Genomic DNA, 20,488 nt, shown 5'->3' with positions numbered 1-20,488 from the left:
AACTAAAAATTAACTGATTTTGGAAAATTTGTTGATTTAACTTGAATATACTGAGTAGTGTGAACTTTTAGGTGGATGCAATAGCTAAACTAAGCAAGTTTAGTACATAGTACTTAAGAATGTTGAGTGTGTTGTACTAAATGCATGTTCACACAGTTAAATCCAACAGCTGTTTTTACTATGACTTTTTAGTAAACTTTACTTAATGTCCAATAATTTCAATTTACTTAAAACCATTTATTAATCTGAATTATTTGCATGCTATGCCTTTGTTACTTAGAAAACCCAAGTAAACATTACTTAACTGGTTTAAGCACCATTTTGCCAAAGGAAAAAAACACACAAAAAACAGTGGGCGGGCAAAAGGTTGAGGTGGGGCAATTCTTAATAGACTTTTCACTAATTTCCTCCACTTCTGCAGACATCGTTCTTCTTAGTCGCATTCACTCATTTTCCAGTCATCTTAAATGTTATTGAAAATATGACTAAACACTTTGGGAAAGCGTCACATAAGCTGACTTCATAAATTTATGTTGATTTCCTAAAATTTCTCACCATTATGGTGATCAGTGTTCCCTTTAGTTGGGCACTTGGAACTTAATTTATATTACTGTAAATCTCTTTCTATTGATTCAGTAATGCAACACGAAATCACAGTTATCTGATTTCAAAGGAAGGGAAGTAATATACCAATTAATGATCTTTTAACATTTTATTGCTAACACTTATGACACACTTTTAATTGTGTTGATTTAATGCCTCTATATTTGTGACAATATCCAACAATTGACCATGCTTGAGTCACACACAGACTCCAACATTCAGCATGCAAAACACAACAATGGTAAAAAAAAAAAAAAATTTAAACTTGTAAGACCATTACAAGTTAATTTGCTGTCATTATTTAGGTTATACTGACACAAGACAGCAAATAAAATGGTAAAATAAAGCCAAAAATAATAAAACGGAGTTACGATTGCCCTGTGATTAATTTATTGGGATGCATTCTGGGAGTACAATTCCTCAGCTCACAAATAGAATTATGTCGACACAACTTGAATGGTTTAAGTAAAAACAACTTGAAGCAATTAAGCTTACTGAATTGAGTGTTAAGTTCAGCTTACTTGAGAATTTTAAGGCAATCCGTTTCCACACATTCTTCTAGTAAAATGAACAAGCAGACATTAAAATAACTAGTTAAAAGAACAATTTTGTTTGAGTTCTGCTTACAAACCCCAACTTATATATGTAAGTTGGCTGAACTTTTGAAATTAAGTTAGTACTAAAGTTTTATGGTAACCTACACAAGTTAACTCCAAAAAGTAGAAGCAAATAGTATCAAGTCAAAAATGATGACCTCATTTGCTTGAAAATTCTGAGGTAATCAGTTTCCACAGCTTTTCTAAGTAAGGTCAACTTATTACTTTTTACAGTGTATGTATAAACTGGTTTTGCACCAAAATAAATACAGCAACACTGGATTTATTACTCAAACATCATACCTTTTTTCTTCTTGGCCAAACCTCTGCAGCTAATGAAGCTCAAACTACTATATTCCATTCATGGTTTGTAAACAATCTGAGCTGTTTTGGATTTTACACAATCTTTTTTCTGAAAAAGTTTAAAAATCTCCCATTGACTTGCATTAAAATGTTCACCATTAAGAATTAAATCAACAGCACTGATGCCATTGTAATATTTGGTGCATAAAAGCAGCATTGCAAGATGATGAATGTACATGTATGTATAATATATAAAAGGAAGCAAGATTATACGCATGGTATTTCCAAAGTCAAAACATTACATTATCTAAATAATTTTAACACCATTCTTGAGAGGATGGTGTAAAAATATCTTAGGCAATATTCTATGTTATATTCTACCAAAGAACTGGCATTTACATTTGCAAATGCTAATTTCTCCAAATAGTGTTTATCTCACTCATGAACAAAAACTCATGAGTTTGTGTGCATTTTTTGTTCACAAAGTGACTACTATAAAATGTGTCACTGCCAGAGGAAGCTTTACCAAGTAGGGTGAATATATAATATAACCCTAAAGTGCCCTTGCACCATACATCAGAAAATCCAATTACACCCAAAGGGATCTGCAAATTGAATTGAACGTATTTATATGAACAACAGGAGGTTTCTTTAATACACCTTAACGTATGCCTAATGCCCTTACTAATACCTCTCTATTTGAATGTAGTCACTTAAGGAAAAGCCTTTATGGGAAAAATCTATTAAATATGCCATCAAAGAGTACCGGTGGTTTAGCCTCAAAAAGGATTACATTCCGGACCCCTCTCTCCCTCTCTCTCTCTCTCTCTCGCTTTGGTGCATGACAGAGACAGAGAGGGAAAGAAGCGGAAAATAAAAATATATATATAAAACAGGGGGTTGAGAAAGAAAGATTTTTAGATTAGGCCTAATGCTGAATAAATATGGAGAGATTTGCAGAGGAAAGTCAGTCACGCTCAGTACCTCGTAAACACTCTCCATTTCTCCTTCTGCTGGTCCGCCGGGCCACTAAGCTGGTCAGCAGCGGCAACCCAATTACTATTGATCACCGCACTTCAGGAAAACGAAAGAGGAGAAAGAAGATCGACAGATAGACAGCGAAATCTATTCAAAAGTGAGCATCACTTTGCCCTACTCACTCTGGAGGGCGCAGGGCATTATGTGCTCATTTGGTACACCCTACACGAAGATGCTTGGCACTGTGACATTAATTTGAATCGGAATGTTACCTTGACTGTAGCAAAATTCATGTACAGCTATTAGAGGTATAGTTCGAGTGTGTGTGTGTGTGTGTGTGTGTGTGTGTGTGTGTGTGTGTGTGTGTGTGTGTGTGTGTGTGTGTGTGTGTGTGTGTGTGTGTGTGTGTGTGTGTGTGTGTGTGTGTGTGTGTGTGTGTGTGTGTGTGTGTGTGTGTGTGTGTGTGTGTGTGGGTGAAATGACTGTCATCATTTACTCACCCTATTGTCATTTCAAACTTGTATTACGTTCATTAAGAACTAGGAATGTTTCAATGAATGCTTTTATACAATGAAAGTCAATGGGGCCCAAAACGTTTCTCAAAATACCTTAGTTTGCCTTCCACAGATGAAAGAAACGTGTACAGGTTTGGAATGATGCGAGGGTGAATGTTGTCAGAATTTTCATCTATGGGTTAGCAATCCTTTCAAGATATGTTTTTTTAGGTAAAATGTGTCAAAGCATTTCCTGTTGATACAGCAATTCAGAATTTCGAAATCAGAAGTCTTGCATCAGGTTTTCATTTTAGTGTGGAATTGGCAAACAAAATGACAAAATTAGAATTACCATAATTTACACATTTTGGAAAATGCTTTGGGAAGGCTCCATGAGCATTTTTGTTTAGAGTTTCAAGGGTGCAGAGAAAAGAATATTATGTGATTGAAACCACTTGTAAATAAAGACTAGGTCAAACCACTTGTATTTTTCTTTTCCATGTTGGTTTATTTCCTTTTGTAAAATAAAGTTTCGGTGGTATGTAATGATTGGTACATCCCATTTGATAATCGCCAATAGAAATAAGTTCTGTCACAGTCATAACCGCTTAAACTCCGTGGATCCTGTACAAGGTCCTGAATGACATTGTCATGTATATACTTTCAGTTTTAAATGTCTGTGGAGGAGCTATGACCTCATATGTGGCACCATTTGAACGCTTAGTCTCTACTTTCTGGAGATATGCATCACTTTGGCATTTGTTTTAGACAAAGTAATGTATTTACACTAAATTACTCTGGTACCATTTCCGCCTGGATTTGGCCTACCCAAATTGAAAAGCTTCCCATACACACAGTGGTCTAAGTGCAAAATTCTGGTGTCATTTTACAGGAAACCCTTTAAAGTTACATAAAACACTGCTAAAAGTCATAAACATGTAAGTATATTTTGTCTAAGCTGTAATAACCCAGCATGTATAATTAATTTAATGACACTGGGATATTGCATTTATATCACTGTATATGGTGGTGGGAGGGTAGCAGGGTAAGGGGGGGGGGGGTATCCCTTCAGAGCCATTTGAATAAATCCCGCATACAACATGACAGAAAAACTTATTTTTTTCCATTAGTTTCTAGAAGTTAGTGGAAATAGCCCAAACTGCCTGGAGGTTCCTAGAGCACACAGGGCCTGAGTTACACACTTTCAAAAATGAATTTATAAAAAATAATTTCAAAAAGCGCACACTTTTTTTTTTGGGGGGGGGGGGGGGGGGGGGGTTATTACAGCTTTGACAACATATACTTACATGTTTATGACTTTTAGCAGTGTTTTATGAAACTTCAAAGAGTTTCCCGTAAAATGACACCAGAATTTTGAACTTTAAAATTTTGAAATTTTAACCACTGTGTGTATGGGAAGCTTTTCAATTTGGGTAGGCCAAATCCAGGCGGAAATCCCAAAAATGGTCCTGTAGTTTAAGCGGATAAATCATGACTTGCTACTTGCTAATCAGAAGCAGGTGTTTTTTGTTTTTGTTTTTTTTAAGTGGGAGTGGGAGGCAACTGATTTGGATAAAATGTGTAGCGCACAGGTCATCACTATTTCTCGTCTGTTTTTCACAAAAGGTAAAAACTTTTCAATGTGTACATCTCCTAAAAGTTACCGAGCTTGCTAAATGTACTTTATGGCCTCAAAGCTAATAAACATTCACTATTAAAGGGTTAGTTCACCCAAAAATCTAAATTATGTCATTAATGACCCTAATGTCGTTGGGTTCAGCATTGTCTTCTTTTCCGCGTTTGTTTTCGGTCTCCCTCAGACTATAAACGAAGCTCGCGCGCACCAGATAACACGTCAGCAGCGTCACTGCACAGTCACGAACGCGGATTTAAAAAAACCCGGAAGAGAAGACAATGCTGAATAAAGTCGTCGTTTTTGCTATTTTGGGACCAAAATGTATTTTCAATGCTTCAAGAGATTCCAATTAACCAACTGATGTCACATATGGACTACTTTGATGATGTTTTTATAACCTTTCTGGTCCTTCTAGAAAGGGACAGTATACCGTACATACGTCTTCAATGGAGAGACAGAAAGCTCCGGAGTAAATATAAAATATCTTAAACTGTGTTCGGAAGATGAAGTTCCACACCCGTAAGAGTTCTTACGGGTGTGGAACGACATTATGTAAGTAATTATTGACAGAATTTAAATTTTTGGGTGAACTAACCCTTAAAATCCATGTGGTTTTGTGAATTTTTGTTTATAAAGTGACTACTACAGATTTGTTCTTCAGAGAAAGCTTTTCCGATGACATACACAAGTGATAAGGTTCTCCAATAGGCAGACAAGTTTCAATCCCTTACCTTCAGAAACATGCCACTTGCATGAAACGATCACAGAAATTAGCACATGACAACGATCCTAACAATTCCAGATTAACAGAAATCCATTTAAGAAGTTGTGTCACTCACATATGCGTCAGGATAGGGAAGAAAAAACCTCTCCCATTTCATGACGACATTAGATCTGCTAAATTATCATGGGGCTATTGAACTATAAAATTATTGAAACAAATGCATATCCATAAGCGTACATAGAGTTGCGATGCTCACTTCTTTCATAATGCACTGTCCCTCTCTGTCATAAAAATGGCTAAACAAATAAATAAATAAATAACCACACCTAACAACACACAACTTTGAAAAAGGAAAGGTCTTATTCTTCAGATAGCCTAAACCATTTTTCTCAATAGCATTCCTGCTGATACAGCTATTATTTACTCTGAGAAATGTTTAGGCTTCATCTTATATAATATTATAATAAAAATCCCTGCTTATGTGATAATGAGGATGATAGCTAGCAAAAACATTATTGGATGTTAGTGGAAAGATAAATCGGCAATGTGCTTGGCGTATGCAGCAATCGCAGTGACAGTAAATGGGAGAAGAATTGGAATGATATAAGAGAAATGGCTTCCCGACAGTCGCCGCATGAGCATATCGTCCTCATTCCACCAATGAAGCCAAAATCTACACTGCCAGGTTCTCAGCACCACTGTCAGCTATCACAGCTAAACCAACTGTATGCTTGGGCTGTATTAGATAGCAGACGAAACTCAAAGCTTTACATCTCCATGTCATTACGAGTTATGACTAGAAATTTTCAAGCTTAAAATCCCAGCGGATGAAAGCGGGTTTCATTATTTCTGCATGTTGGAGGATTATTTGATATGTTTTTTATCATTGTATGAAATGCAAAAATCTGTGAGGGTTCCAACGCCTTCAATGAATAACAATAAAACATCTTAAAACATAAGGCAAGCATGTGTGGTTCAAATACATAATGTCACCTTCTACACCTACACCTATCTTAAAGTAAGTTACTTAAAATAAATTACACACTGACCAACAAATTGTACAAGAAAGAAATTATTCTTATAAGCATATCAAACCGATGACCGACCCTAAGACAAGAAAAGCAGATATGAAATTAAAATATTAAATGAGACTAGAACCCTTGTGTAAAGGTAAAAGTCAAAATGCAAGGACTGAACATTTAATCGGAAAAAAAATAAATCTAAATAAAATGTTTTATTAAATAAAATAACAAAAACATTCAAAAGTAACATTAATCATGGTAACTATGGCAATGTAGACCCAAGACATGGATTTATTGTAGCCTTATACAAATACCAGTAAACTTATAATGCAAGAATTCTGTGAATATTGTTTATACCTAATAATTAAAAATAATTAAAAAGTATTTAAAAATAATAAAAAAATAATAAAAATAAAAGGGACATTAGAAACTGACCAATATCATATACACAAATGTAAAATACAACTAAATAAAAGTGAATCATTGTAACAATGGTAATATGGAGCCATTGATTTAACTCAATTACTGTGGAAGAGCTGTGGTAAACATGGTTTCTTAAGGAGAATTAATAACTGAAAGTGTTTTATGTTCTTTCTTTCTGCCTCACAGCAACAATACAAGAGAAGTAAAGTAGTTATGAAGTTGTTTTGATGTCACGAGTTTGGTTTAACAGTTGGCTCAACAAAAAGGAAAACTTTTGCAGCACATGGCGCACTTTCACTCTCTCCCTCACATATACACGATTGAGAGCAACTCCCTCAATATGCAAAAGAGACCCTAATAATAGTGAGGTGGCGTTTTCCGGAAGGTCCCTAAGGGAGTTAAGGCGGCTTGAAAGATTAGTAACAGTGAGACACAGACTGACTTGGCATACAAATATATACATACACACAAACATCTCACCGCTCGTGAGTGGAGAGATCAGTACAGTCACAGCAAGAGAAATAACTTGTCTGTAAAGGTAAAATAAATATCATGGACATGACTTTCCAATGACGCTTTCTCATAGTTTCAGAACTTAATCAAGAATATTTTTGTGGTAGATATTTAAGCATCTGTTTAAGTGAATATCACTGCGCATTCTGAAAGTAATATGGAATACTGTGGTAATATTGATCTATAACGTTTTTTTATAGGTAGGTGGCCATCCATATTTTTATATATATATATATATATATATATATATATATATATATATATATATATATATATATATATATATATATATATATTTGTTAAAATTTAATTACACAAATAAGTACTGAGGATTATTAACAGGTTTAATGTTGGTTGCTTGTAAATATGCATAATTCACTGTTAATAATATAGTAAATACATGTAACCTGCATAACTAGGACAGTTTTACCTACTTTTTTACTTTAATATTCTACATAAAAGCAGATTTCTTTTGAGAATTGGTTGATAGCGGTTATATAAATAAAGTCACTGGGTCCTGTACAGAAGACAAATCATTTTTGTTTTTTGTTTTTGAACATTACAATTATCCGTGCTCTAAGCTGTTGTATAACAATGTCTGTTTTTTAAGACTTTTTTTTAAGACAAAACCGACCATCCACAAAACCGACTTAAAGAAGCCACAAGATTCAAAACACAGGCAGAATTTACCGGCTTCATTTTCTCTAATGAAATTATATTAATAATCTATAATCTAATAGTCTACAGTCTAATAAATACCCCAAATAGTCTGGTAATCATCATATTGGCTCAGCTTTAATAAATACCCCTTACCCAAACACCCCACCCAAAGAGACAGAGTGATTTAAAAGTTACAGTTGTGCTGAGAGGGAGAGAAAAAAAAATTAATCAGGTCTCACTGGGGTGCCTCAGTCCTCTGTCGCTGAGGCAATAATTTGATTTTATATTAAATGACTGCTTAATTATAATGAATTTTATTGGTAATTGCAATTACCTTTCCCCCGACTGAAGTTTCCCCCGCACCGACACACAACTTATGAGGGCCAGTCCCTCAGAATGATAATCAAGACAGACAATAAAAGACAAGAGGAAATGATAATACTACAGGCCAGGAATTTTGAACCATAATATTCTGGCTGGGATTACACTTAAATGCAGTTTAACATATATTACAATATTACTCTAGATGGGGATCAATAACATCCTTTATATTCATTCTACGACCCACGTAACTCATTTCAGTATTTTTGGTTGTTAATTATATTGTTTCATGTAATGCCATACCAATGGAAGCGGTTTCAAAACCCGCTCTTTTGCCCCTCACCTCTAGACGCATAAAGCCAAACATGAATTTTCATGGTATCAATTCCTCTTCTTAAGAAAAACCAAATATGCAATCGCTTTTTTTGACCAGCATCTTGTCGTTGCATTTAAATAATTCTGAAAAAAACAAATACATTTGGCTTATGGATTTTTATAACAGAAGCTAGTAGGTGGGGGGACTTTTTCCACTGCGTTTTGTCTGAAAACAGCCCACACCAAATTCTATATTGAAAAAAAATATTTCGCATAAAACCAAATGAGCACCTGCAAAAACAAACACAGATGTTGGACTTGAGGTTTTCCGGGACAACGCTACATCTTTGTGCGGTGAAGATAATCACAGAGGAACAGACACAACATTCCGATTTAAAAAATATTAATACATAAATTGTGATAACTTCATTAAGATTCATTGGTGAATAGGTATATCTTCATATAACAAAACAAAAAAACAGCTCATTTGTTATAAATGTAATGCATGTATTATAGTTATAATATTTTATAATAGTGTATTGGACTAATATGGGACAAAGTCTGAAAAAAAAGTTGCATCTATTAACACAAAATACTTATTCGTTTTATACGTAAATCTTGCAGAAAACGGAGTGAATAATTCCTCCTACAGATAAATTACGGCCAGTTTAAATGCACAGACCTGCCGCTCTGCACCAATGACAGAGACTATGACAATGGAGCAGGGCTGGGTACCTCGGCCTTGCCTTCTCTAATCAAACCTGGTGTGTGACCATTTAGTATGAAATTGGGATGGGAGCTTGCCAGCTAACCCCTTCTCAAAAATACACCCCGCACCCCGTAACATGATTAAGGATACCTGCTGTCCCATGCAGAGCCCACCCAAAACGCCAGACGTCCAACCAGGAACACACGCAGACCTTTCAAACAGGATTACACTGCCCACACTCATAGCGTAGTTCACCGGCCATTCGTGAAGAAAGAGCTGATGGAAATGCTCTTTTCTCAGAGAAGCCGGATGTCGATCCAAAGAAAAATTACAATCTCTTGGAAAAGTTTGATGAGATTCTCTCGATTTAAGGCAAAAGTTCAGCGAGTCGTGTCGCCCCTATTTTTTTAAAGATTTTTTTATAAAGAAAACTGTCCTGACAAAAAAGGTTCAAATAAGATATGAAACATTTGCAATCACTTATGCATACTTTTTTAATGTAAAAAAATATGTGGGGAAAAATATATATATTAACAGCTCGCAAAGATAAAAATCTGACCGTAGGGAAGCACTGATATTGAAATTTTGACTACTATTGAAATACATTGGCAATATTAAAGAGTAGTTTGTAAAAACAAACAAATAAAATACAACCAAAAAATAGTACTAAAAGTAAATTTATATATGGGACTTTTTGACAGCATGTTAAACTGTCCTTGAAAACAGATTACCCCAGTTATAAAATTACTAAACAATAGATTGTAATTATATTTGGCTATTATACAATAGAGTTTGTGTGTGTGTGTTTGTGTGTGTTTGTGTGTGTGTGTGTGTGTGTGTGTGTGTGTGTGTGTGTGTGTGTGTGTGTGTGTGTGTGTGTGTGTGTGTGTGCGCGTGTGCGTGTGTGTATGTGTGGAAACAGAATTAGATAAGCATGCATAATAAGGTAAAAATAACAATTATAATGCATACAGTTCAAATATGAACAATGAAAATAATTTTAACATCTCATGTGCAAGTTGAAAGGCTTGATGTATTGGGAAACGAAAGGGGCATTTATATTTAACATCTTAAAAAGCAATACAGCATCAATATCAATGCAAAAAAATAAAACCATACTTATCTCAGCTGATAAACCTTATGATCAAAATACATACAAATGCATCTATATCTGACAGCATTTAGATGTTTCTCATAAATGTAAATAAGACCCATTTCATATTTCTTAATAGTATAATATTGAGATCATGTTTTCAAGAAAATTTTGATGTGAAAAAATGAAGTTATTATTCAATATTCCTACAATAAAATCCAATCAAAAAAACATCTTATCTAAAAAATATAGATAAAACACAGCCTCGCCCTGTGATTTTATGGCAAATCTGTGTGTTTGTGAGGACATGGCGTCTGTTCAAACAAACCGTGTGGAGAAATGGGTGTGGTGTTTCAGCTGAAGTGGCACTGCTGTGCCCAGATAAGAGTTGATGCCTATCCCTGCCACACACACACACGCACACACACACACACACACACACACACACACAAGCATCACTTGTCTTACACACACAAACGTACACTCAAAAAGCCCTCCAATCTCACACACACAGACCTACAGACACATATCACTTCACAGCTGCCACGCCTCTCTCACTCACACACACACAGCTGCTAGAATCCCGCAGCAGTATGCAGTCTTCACAAATCCTGCAGATAAAACACCTTCACTCTCTATAGCACTCAGCAACAGAAGTTACACAACACATACTGTCTCATTTCTCCAGCCCGGCCGCCGCCGCCTCAAGCTACAGCATTGTGACCCATCCATAATGATGCACTTCTCCTCTTCTACTGACTGCGTATTCAAAACAACCACATTCATATTTACTTACATCTCACCTTCAAGCCCTTCTCAATACACATGGTTCAATGTGAAAAAAGTGCATAAAACATAAATATGGAGGAATTAACTGTAAGGTTGCTTTTGCGTTTGGAAGGAAACCCAAGTACAGTCTAACGAAAACTTGAGTTAAAGGTTTTATTCAGTTAATGGTTTTGTAGCATTTATTATAACTTCTACTGAAATAGAACGCAAAATCATTCAATTAAGAAACAAATTATTAATTGTGAACATCAAAATGTAAAAAAAAAATGCACATATGCAAAAATGTGCAGTTTTTACATCCATATTACACAATAAACTATTTTGTTTTGGAAGTTCATTGGCATTATCAAATATAAACTAATACACACACACATTACTGGTTGAAGATTTGGGGTCAGTATTTATATGAGAAATTGATCAAATGTGAGTAAATATTTTAAACAAGCTGTTCTTTTGAACATTCTATTTAAGAAAAAATCCTGGGGAAAAACAATTTCCACAACAAATATTAAGCAGCACAACTGTTTTTAACATTGATTGCAATAGGAAATGCTTCTTGAGCAAATCAGCACATTAGAATGATTTCTGAAGGATCATGTAACATTTCCATGCTGAAAATGCAGGTTTGCATCACAGGAATAAATTATATTTTAAACAGTTTAAACTGTAAAAAAAGTTAATTCAAATTGTAAATATTTAACACAATAATCACTTTTTCTGTATTTTTGAATAAATAAATGCACCCTTGGTTGCTAAATGGCTGCCAAAACTATTTATTTTCATTTGTTAAAATAAAAACACTTTAAAGATAAACTTCACAGTGGTGCCATCATAAACATTTATATATAGATTACAGCTAAATTCAAGGTGCAAGGGAAAGGTAAAAAAAAGTGACTGACAGCTGTCAGTTATACGTGGAGGTCTGGGTGTGGCCTCATTAAAGAGAGTGAGAGGGAAATAGAAGGAAAAAGGGGGATAAAGAGAGAACGAGCCGATGACGGCAAGCGGAAAAAACAACACCCAATAGGAAACGGTGGGCGACAAGGCCACGTTTACCACTTTGAAGATGGCAGTCGAGTCACAATAGACAGAGAAGGAGAGCTAAAAACCGAAACGATTCAAGCAAACCGTTACGAACAACACTAAAGAACCTGTAATGCCATTTCTGAACCCTTGAAACAAAAACGAGAGGGAGGCAGATAGCTAATGTCTTACCTTTGCATATGCCCTGCAGTATATCAAACACACTCAGAGACACTTCTCTTTCAAACACCCTTGCATTCAGCTTAAACTAATGCCCATCTGCTGCCACTGCTTTAGTCCAACCTAATGACAAAGTTTGGTGTTCACAGGGCGAAAACCCAGACAGAACCAAAAAGGGGAGGGAAAACACTGGGGGGAAAAAAGATAAAAAGGGGGAAAGGGAAATTAAAAAGGCACAAAGGGGGAAGAAAAAAGAAAGTGTGACCACTGAGGAAGGCTCAACAACTCTAATTCAAGTTTAGAGCCCCCCTTTGCGGAGTATTCCCCTCCTTTTTGGAGGCTCTCATATTTCTTGTCTGTTCCGTTTGAGTGGGGTCCAAGGGCCCCCCTCCGTCCCTCCATCCTAAAGTCAGATAGATTCAGAGACACAACCTGTGTGTGTGCTGGACTGTAAGGGCAAATAGGATATTTGGGAGGGATTCTGGGGATGTTTTTTGTCTCATCGTGCCGTTGTTATGCTTTTCCACCCACCCAACCTCCTGTCAGAGTAGCCTACTATAGATGGATGATCTGAAATATTATTTAAATCTTGCCTGAATTGATAATAAACACTTGTGTGCACACAAACATTCTCAGGGGGATTTTTTGTCCTCTAAATGTGTACCATTCTTTAAATCAACCTTTGTCGACGTGTGTGTGTGTGTGTGTGTGTGTGTGTGTGTGTGTGTGTGTGTGTGTGTGTGTGTGTGTGTGTGTGTGTGTGTGTGTGTGTGTGTGTGTGTGTGTGTGTGTGTTACCATATAGTAACAGCAACACTAACAACTGTAGAGAATTGGATTTGAGTGTGTGTGTCGCAATAGGACTGTATGTTGTTCGGCTGACACATCACATAGTTGAGACCTTGCAACTGAAGAGAATTGGATTTGTGCGAGAGTGTGAGTGGGAGTCTGTGTGCTCAAATGAAATTAGTCACTGCTGTCTAAAGCTTTTTACTAGTGTATCACAAACACAATCACACTAAACACAAATTCCTCGTCCCCTATGGAGAGTGCATATAGCCATGACAGGACCGGACATGTTAACAAATCAAAATGTATTTACTTCCCCCTATGCACAATATACTGTGTTTTGGAGGCATTTTTGATTCTAACAAAACAGCTAGGCTCACTTCATCTATAGTTACCAAATCCTGAGCATTTTAGGCCTCGTATTCCAGACTTAGTAGTAGACTGTGTATTCTAATTGCTAATATTATGCTCACATTCTAAATATTATACATGACATATTATATTGCATATCAAACTGAAAATAAATAATTTAAGTAAAATTCAATTATTTAATATATATTATTTTAATATTTCAGTTTTAACAGAATTAACATTTCTGTTAACTGGCAAAGTGTGTACAGTCATGGGACAAAATGCCAAAAATCTCAAAGTCAGTCAAATATCATCCCATTCACATTTATACATTTGACAGATGTTTTTATTTAAAGTGGCTTACATTGCATTCAAGGGATACATTTCTCAGTTACTGTCTGAGCTACAGAAACAGGGCTTCAGTCTATTTCAGGCTATTCTAGAATATGGTATCCACTATTGTTCAAATGTTTAGGGTCAGTACGATTTTTTTGGATAAATTATTACTTGTATGTATTTAGAAAAATGCATTATTTTTATCAAAACTGACAGTGAATACATTTATTATGTTACAGATTTTCGTTTAAACCATTCGTCAAAGAATCTTGGGGATCATGCAAGTCATGCATTCCACAAAAATATTAAGCAGCACAACTGTTTTCAACACTAATGATGATTAAAAATATATATATTTCAATATATTACAGTACATTATTTTGATTAAAAATGGATCCCTGATGAACATGAGAGACAAAAACATAAAAAAAATCAACGTGATAAATATGTCATGATAAAAATATATTAAGGCTGTCAATTGAATGTGTGGGGATTGGCTTAAAAAAACAATAATGATTAAAAGTATGCGTTTTCTAGAGTCCAATCAAGGCACACATTTTTTTGTAAAAAAATGAGTTCTCAACCCTCACCTACACTCCCAACTCAACAAGCATCCTTTTGTTCTGCTCTACCACAGTTAAATTGGCAATGGAAACCTCTGGCTTTTAGACGTGTAAGTGCACATGCAGACTGCAACCTCTCCAGCCACTTCCTCCCAGCTCCCCTCCCTTGTGTGACCCACATGTTCTGGAGTGCGGGGTCAAGCCCCAGAGATCAGAGACACAGAGGAGAAAAAGAGAGACAGAGAGCTGCCCCTTTCCTCCCTCCACCTTCTGTTTATCCCTCTGTACCCCTCCTCTCTCTCTCTCTCTCTCTTTCTCTTTCTCTCTCTCTCTCTCATTCTCTCATCCTCCACTGAATCTCTCTCTGGGTAACAAAAGCAGGCCAGGGCAGGAGAAGGCCCCCTCTGCACATGAGTGTGAGAGGCATGACTGACAGAGCAGAAATACCAGCCCACGGACTCCACCACAGTCACCATTCAAATAAGCCAGAGAGAGCAAGAGAAGGATGGATGGATGGAGGGAAAGAGGGAGAAAAGACACAATGAAATGCTCTGTATTTGAAGGGGAGAACTAGAAATAAAAAAGAAAGAGAGAAGGAGAAAGAGGAGAAAATGAATAATAGGAACAGGAAGGAATCTACGAATGGAAATGAGGACAGCACATTCAGGGAGGACTGAGGGGGGAAAAGGGAAGAGAGGAAAGAAAGAAAGAAAGAAAGAAAGAAAGAAAGAAAGAAAGAAAGAAAGAAAGAAAGAAAGAAAGAAAGAAAGAAAGAAAGAAAGAAAGAAAGAAAGAAAGAAAGAAAGAAAGAAAGAAAGAAAGAAAGAAAGAAAGGAAAGAAAGAAAGAAAGAAAGAAAGAAAGAAAGAAAGAAAGAAAGAAAGAGGGAGAGAGGTTTGCTGCTTTGCTGAGCTCTGCAGGTTAACCTAATGTGTAGATCTGTAGAGATTTTGCAAAGACATTTTTATTCATCTATGATTAAAGTCTCTCTCTCCCTCGCTCACGCTCTCTGACAGGAGGTTTGTTATGTTTTGTTTGTTTTTTCCTCTACATACACAGAAATATTCCCTCACTGCTTTTCCTGCATGTACTCATACGCATGCAAATTAACTTTACACACGTAAAGCCGGATGCACGTGCTCACGCACACACCTAGTTGTTCAATTGGTACACAAGCAAGGTAACTTTATAACAAATACATGAGGATGAGACATCAGATTCACTAATTATGCACATACAACTGAGTGCTTTGGGGATAAACACAAATTTGTGCTTATATTAACACGGGGGCTTTTGGACTGTGGACCCTAGGCAGCCCATCCACATAGACTAACTAACAACAAACACTCTTCAGTTTCTTAAAGATAAACGTTTTTGTGCAAATATGATTCAGATATTATAGGAGCACTACCCCAGGAAATAAAGAAAACAAGAAATGTATTCAGTAATAAATAAAAATACTGAAAGACATCATGGTCTCAAATGTAATTTTCATGAATTCATGAATTCTTACGCATTTGGCTTCTAAGGCTTAGCATATGCGAAAGTCACATGGGCTAATTTATGTCATTTTTTAAGCTTAATAGTCCCTAGTCAGGCATTCATTGTATAGAAAAGAGAAGTGCAAACAAAATACAACATTCTTAGTACACTTGAACATTTAAATTCTGTCATCATTTACTCAACCTAATGTCTTTCCAAATGTGTAGCTATTATTTAATTTCTTCTCAGGAATACATATTTCAAAGAATGTTGGTGATTAAACATTTTATAATCCATAAAAAGAAAGAAAGTCATACAGGTTTGGAGTGACATAGTGAGTAAACGATGACAGAATCTTCCTTTTTAGGTGAACTATCCCTTTAAACGTGCAGTCCACAAGTGTTTGTTTCCATTTCTTTTATTCACCCTTAAGGTTTTGGTCTATATGGAAAGCCATTCCACCTAAAACAGTTCATTGTGAGATAAGGTTTAAAATAAGAAATAAAGTTGCATTGTAATTAAAAAAAAAATGCTACTGACAAAACTGAACGTGGATCATTTTAAACATTTGTCAGAATAACGTTTATTTGTTTCTATGCATCTAATATAATTGTTTCTTGTGTCTAAAATGTTTTATTTAATTTTAATGTAGGGATCCATTGAATCACTGATATGAAAATTTGGATGATAATTCTTGAAAGCCGATAACTGATATATTGGCCAATAAATCTAAATCTATGTCGCCTTTGATACTAGGGGCCGAGGTGGGTCAGACCCGGCATATTTTAAGTCTGCTTTAATGCGGCATTGCGTCTTTACACAGAATTTTGAGCAGACACAGACCCGCTTTAGAGCCGCCTTAACTCGGCTGTGTAAAGATGCCTCAAATTTGTATAATTTTTGAGAGCCTGATTAAGAAAAGTCGCACAATTAAAAGTCATGTCCCAACACACAATTATAATGTTCTCTCTCATTTTAATTTTATGTAACCTTTTATGTTAGTACATGTTCCACTTAACTGTATTTTACTTATTTGAAGTGATTCCAATAATTTTGGTGATTCCAAAATTCCAATCACATTTCAAGCAATTAAAAACCATAATGGTAAACAGTGCGCATCTGAAGTGTCTTAGCTGAAGGAATCCATTATTTATCGTTTTAATACATCAGTCAAATTTTCTTATTGGGCCGATAACGATAACATAAAAAAATAACATATTGGTCGATACCGATATGGTGGCCAGTATATTGTGCATCTCTAGAAAAAATTACTATTATTATTATTTGTCTTAAACTTAAATATTTCTTACCTGGTTTATCCGATATAGAGAGGTTGAGTTGGATGCTCTTATCTTCATCTTGTTTCTCCCGACCCAGAATCATCCAGTTCTCCAGTCCCTCTGAGTCAGAGTCCGAATCCAGATCCTCCACAAAAGGAGGTATAGATTCAGAAGAGCTGTCGTCTGATTCAGAATCCAACACCACGATATCATCTAGAGAGCTCTTTCCTGTTTGAACTTGTGGTGGACAGGGTGAAAGTAAGCTATTGGGATGCAACATTCTGTTCCAGAATTTTGATGATTGACCTTTGTTAGCACAAACGCTGTCATCTTCCTCTGTGTTATCTGACACTGTGATACAATCTGGGCCGGAGTCAATCACAATAACATCTACAGGTGGAGCAGGAGGCAAGGAATTCTGCTGTGGCTGAGTCTGCGGTACTGATGACTGGACCTCTCTCGGGTCCTCACGGACCTCCGGGATCTCTGCGTTGTAGTGCAGCTGGGAATAGAGCCGGAACTCCAGCTCACTGTCAGCATCAGACAAACCAGAGTCCGCCTCATCCTGGTACAGCTCGTCCTCATAGTCCTCCCGCTCCAGATACCCTGAGAACATCTCAAGGCGAGCCTAAACAGAGAACACACCAGCCATAAACATCATCATGAGACATCATCCAATGGCCATAAAGATTATACTTTATTCAGTATATAACTCTGCCAATATCAGCAAAAACAAATCAATAAATTATTTTTATTTTTTTTAAACATTTGTATGGGCCAAAAACATTTTTAATTTACAAAACAAAATCTTTACTAAACAAAAATATAAATTTTCAGTTAACAGACAATTAAACTATTATCTGATTCATCACAACTCATTCTCACAGTTTAGCCCACAAGATACCTTTGTGACATATTTCAAATAGCTGAATTCACAATAATAATATAAACTATTTGCCTTGATCCTGCAATCAAGATAATTCTGATTATTAAAACTTAAACTTAAATACTTATGCTATGTGGGACAACTACATGCCATAGTTTTATGTGATCAAATCTACACACTCAAAACAAGCGAAGAAGAACGGTTTCCGAATTGCTCGTATACCATACCAATACAGTACTTAAATGGTGAACTTCACTTTAGCCTTTTTAAGAGCACGACAAATAAAACTAACATTATTACCATTTTGAAAAATATTCCAATTTTAATGAGTAAACCAACTAACTGCTTAATGTTGTGATCATTTCATTCGTCGTCATTGAATTATGTTTTACATTGCACTAAACATTGAACAACTCAAATATGGGATAAAGGGGACTGAAGAGAATAAACATACATTTAATCTCACCATGTTACAAAACAAATATTCTCAAAATACAAATTTGGGCACAATATATCCAATTGTCCCCATTGTTTGGTCAGCATTCACGATGCAAACCTATTCAGACCTCTAACTTTAGATAGATAGATAGATAGATAGATAGATAGATAGATAGATAGATAGATAGATAGATAGATAGATAGATAGATAGATAGATAGATAGATCTTTCAAACTTTTATTCAAAGGAAGATGCATTAGAAGACAATTCTTTTTTTTTTGCTTCATAACAGAATGCAAAGACGTAAACATAAGGCACAGCTACTGTTTAGATTTGGTCAAAACTGTCAGTTTACTGCTTTGTCTTCTTGAGAATGGCAATTAGGCCAAAATGTATTAATTATATTCCATTTTGAACAGTTTTGTTGTGTTCTCTCTGTCTCAATTGCCTATAAGGCATACCGCAGCAGCACTAGTGGATTTGTTTAAATGTAACGTTAGACTGTTTGACAGCCACCCATAAGTCACTGAAAGAGATATTTCTTGTAAAATCTATAAAAACGATTCCAAAAATAATGAAAACAACAGATTTAAAGCATAAACAACACATAGAACGCAAGCCATGGAAACTATGCTAACTAGAAACCTGAAAAATTCAGTAACACTAGAAAACTCAAGTGTAAACAATAATAAATATCCGTATAAAACCAACGAGTAAGTTACATAAAACCCCTGCCCTCTTACAGCCTTACATCAACGAAGACAATTAGACAACATGTCTGATGAACGTGTTAGCTTCAGTGCTATTAAGTGCTTCTCAATGACCCACGTGTGTTCACGTAACTTACACATGGACGTCGGCCGTGGACGTATAACTAATAAACAGGCACGACAGTGTTTGAAAACATTTTTAACCTAAATTACATAATATGACGCGTTTAAACAGGTTTTCAACCAGGCTGAATAAAAATCTGACCTGTTTACAAGTTCCGATTTGCAACACGGGGGCACTGGCTTCCGGACTCCGCAGGAAAATTAAATGGTTGGCCAACTATTCTTCATCCCTGGGAAAAAAGGCGCACACACTGAAGGTACTGGCTCTGATTCTGAGTCTAGGGTTTGTTAACTGTTACTGTCCTTGTTCGAAGTGTAAATGGGAGAGGATTTGGGCATCTTTGAACTGTTGAATTTTCTGTTTGTTGGAATTTGTAGCCTAATTATAAGAATAAAAAGGAAAACATTAAACATAAGTTTTCTGAAACGAACTGATGGCCCAAGAAAAATAGTGTTACACCTTGTTCAAATTGATATGGTGCCGTTGTGGAGAGAGGTTGTCGTGAATGTTAATGATATTAATAATTATTACAATAATAAAGGTTTGATTTGCCATGGGTATTAGTATTGTAGTACAACAGCCTCGTAACTTGGCTGCAAATAAATAAATAAATTCAATACAAAACACAGCAGGTATGGTATGCATGTGTGTGGGCTATATATGGGCCTATGCATGATTTGTCTATTGGTATTTTTTATTTGATTGTTAACATGTAGGCCTAGCCTATACATATTTAAGACAGAAAAATGAAATTAAGAGATTTCAAGATGTTGGCTTTTTACTTGTGGTGTGAACTTCTTGCTATCTGTAATTGAAATAACATGCAAAATGTCCTTTTATCAGTTGCTATGTTTGGCCTCTTCTGAGGTCCAAAATTTACATATCTTAACAGGCAGCATATCTGTCACAAACATATCTAAATATAAATCACATATCCATTCTTTCTTTCTCTCTCTTTTTTCTTTCTTTCTTTCTTTCTTTCTTTCTTTCTTTCTTTCTTTCTTTCTTCTCTCTTTTTTGTGAAATCACAGCCTACCTTTATCATCTCCAGAGCCTATGAACAGAGCATGTGACTGATGTGGGAATCATGGTGTGAATGCCATCTGATTCTGAAGACGTCTCCATGCGTGTCAGTGTCAGAAAAGGCCA

At 35.8% G+C, this 20,488-nt stretch overlaps 1 protein-coding gene across 3 annotated transcripts in view; it reads right to left on the bottom strand.

The window, feature by feature from the left end:
* Positions 1-19,609, bottom strand: part of zcchc7 (zinc finger, CCHC domain containing 7) — a 71,374-nt gene extending 51,765 nt beyond the window's left edge. Inside the window, exons 1-2 of one of the 3 annotated variants that reach the window (XM_067441743.1) lie at positions 19,481-19,609; positions 17,212-17,809 (exon numbers count right to left, since the gene is read on the bottom strand). In XM_067441743.1, the coding sequence (XP_067297844.1) occupies positions 17,212-17,797 (586 nt within the window). In that variant the 5' untranslated portion in view covers positions 17,798-17,809; positions 19,481-19,609. The other 2 variants (XM_067441744.1, XM_067441745.1) reach the window with 2 other exon arrangements.
* Between the last annotated feature and the right edge of the window lie 879 nt (positions 19,610-20,488).

This window comes from Pseudorasbora parva, chromosome 4 (assembly GCF_024679245.1).
Source record: "Pseudorasbora parva isolate DD20220531a chromosome 4, ASM2467924v1, whole genome shotgun sequence".
Classification (NCBI taxonomy): domain Eukaryota; kingdom Metazoa; phylum Chordata; class Actinopteri; order Cypriniformes; family Gobionidae; genus Pseudorasbora; species Pseudorasbora parva.
Note: the sequence above shows the minus strand (reverse complement) of the source record. Positions and strands in the feature narration are given on the sequence as shown.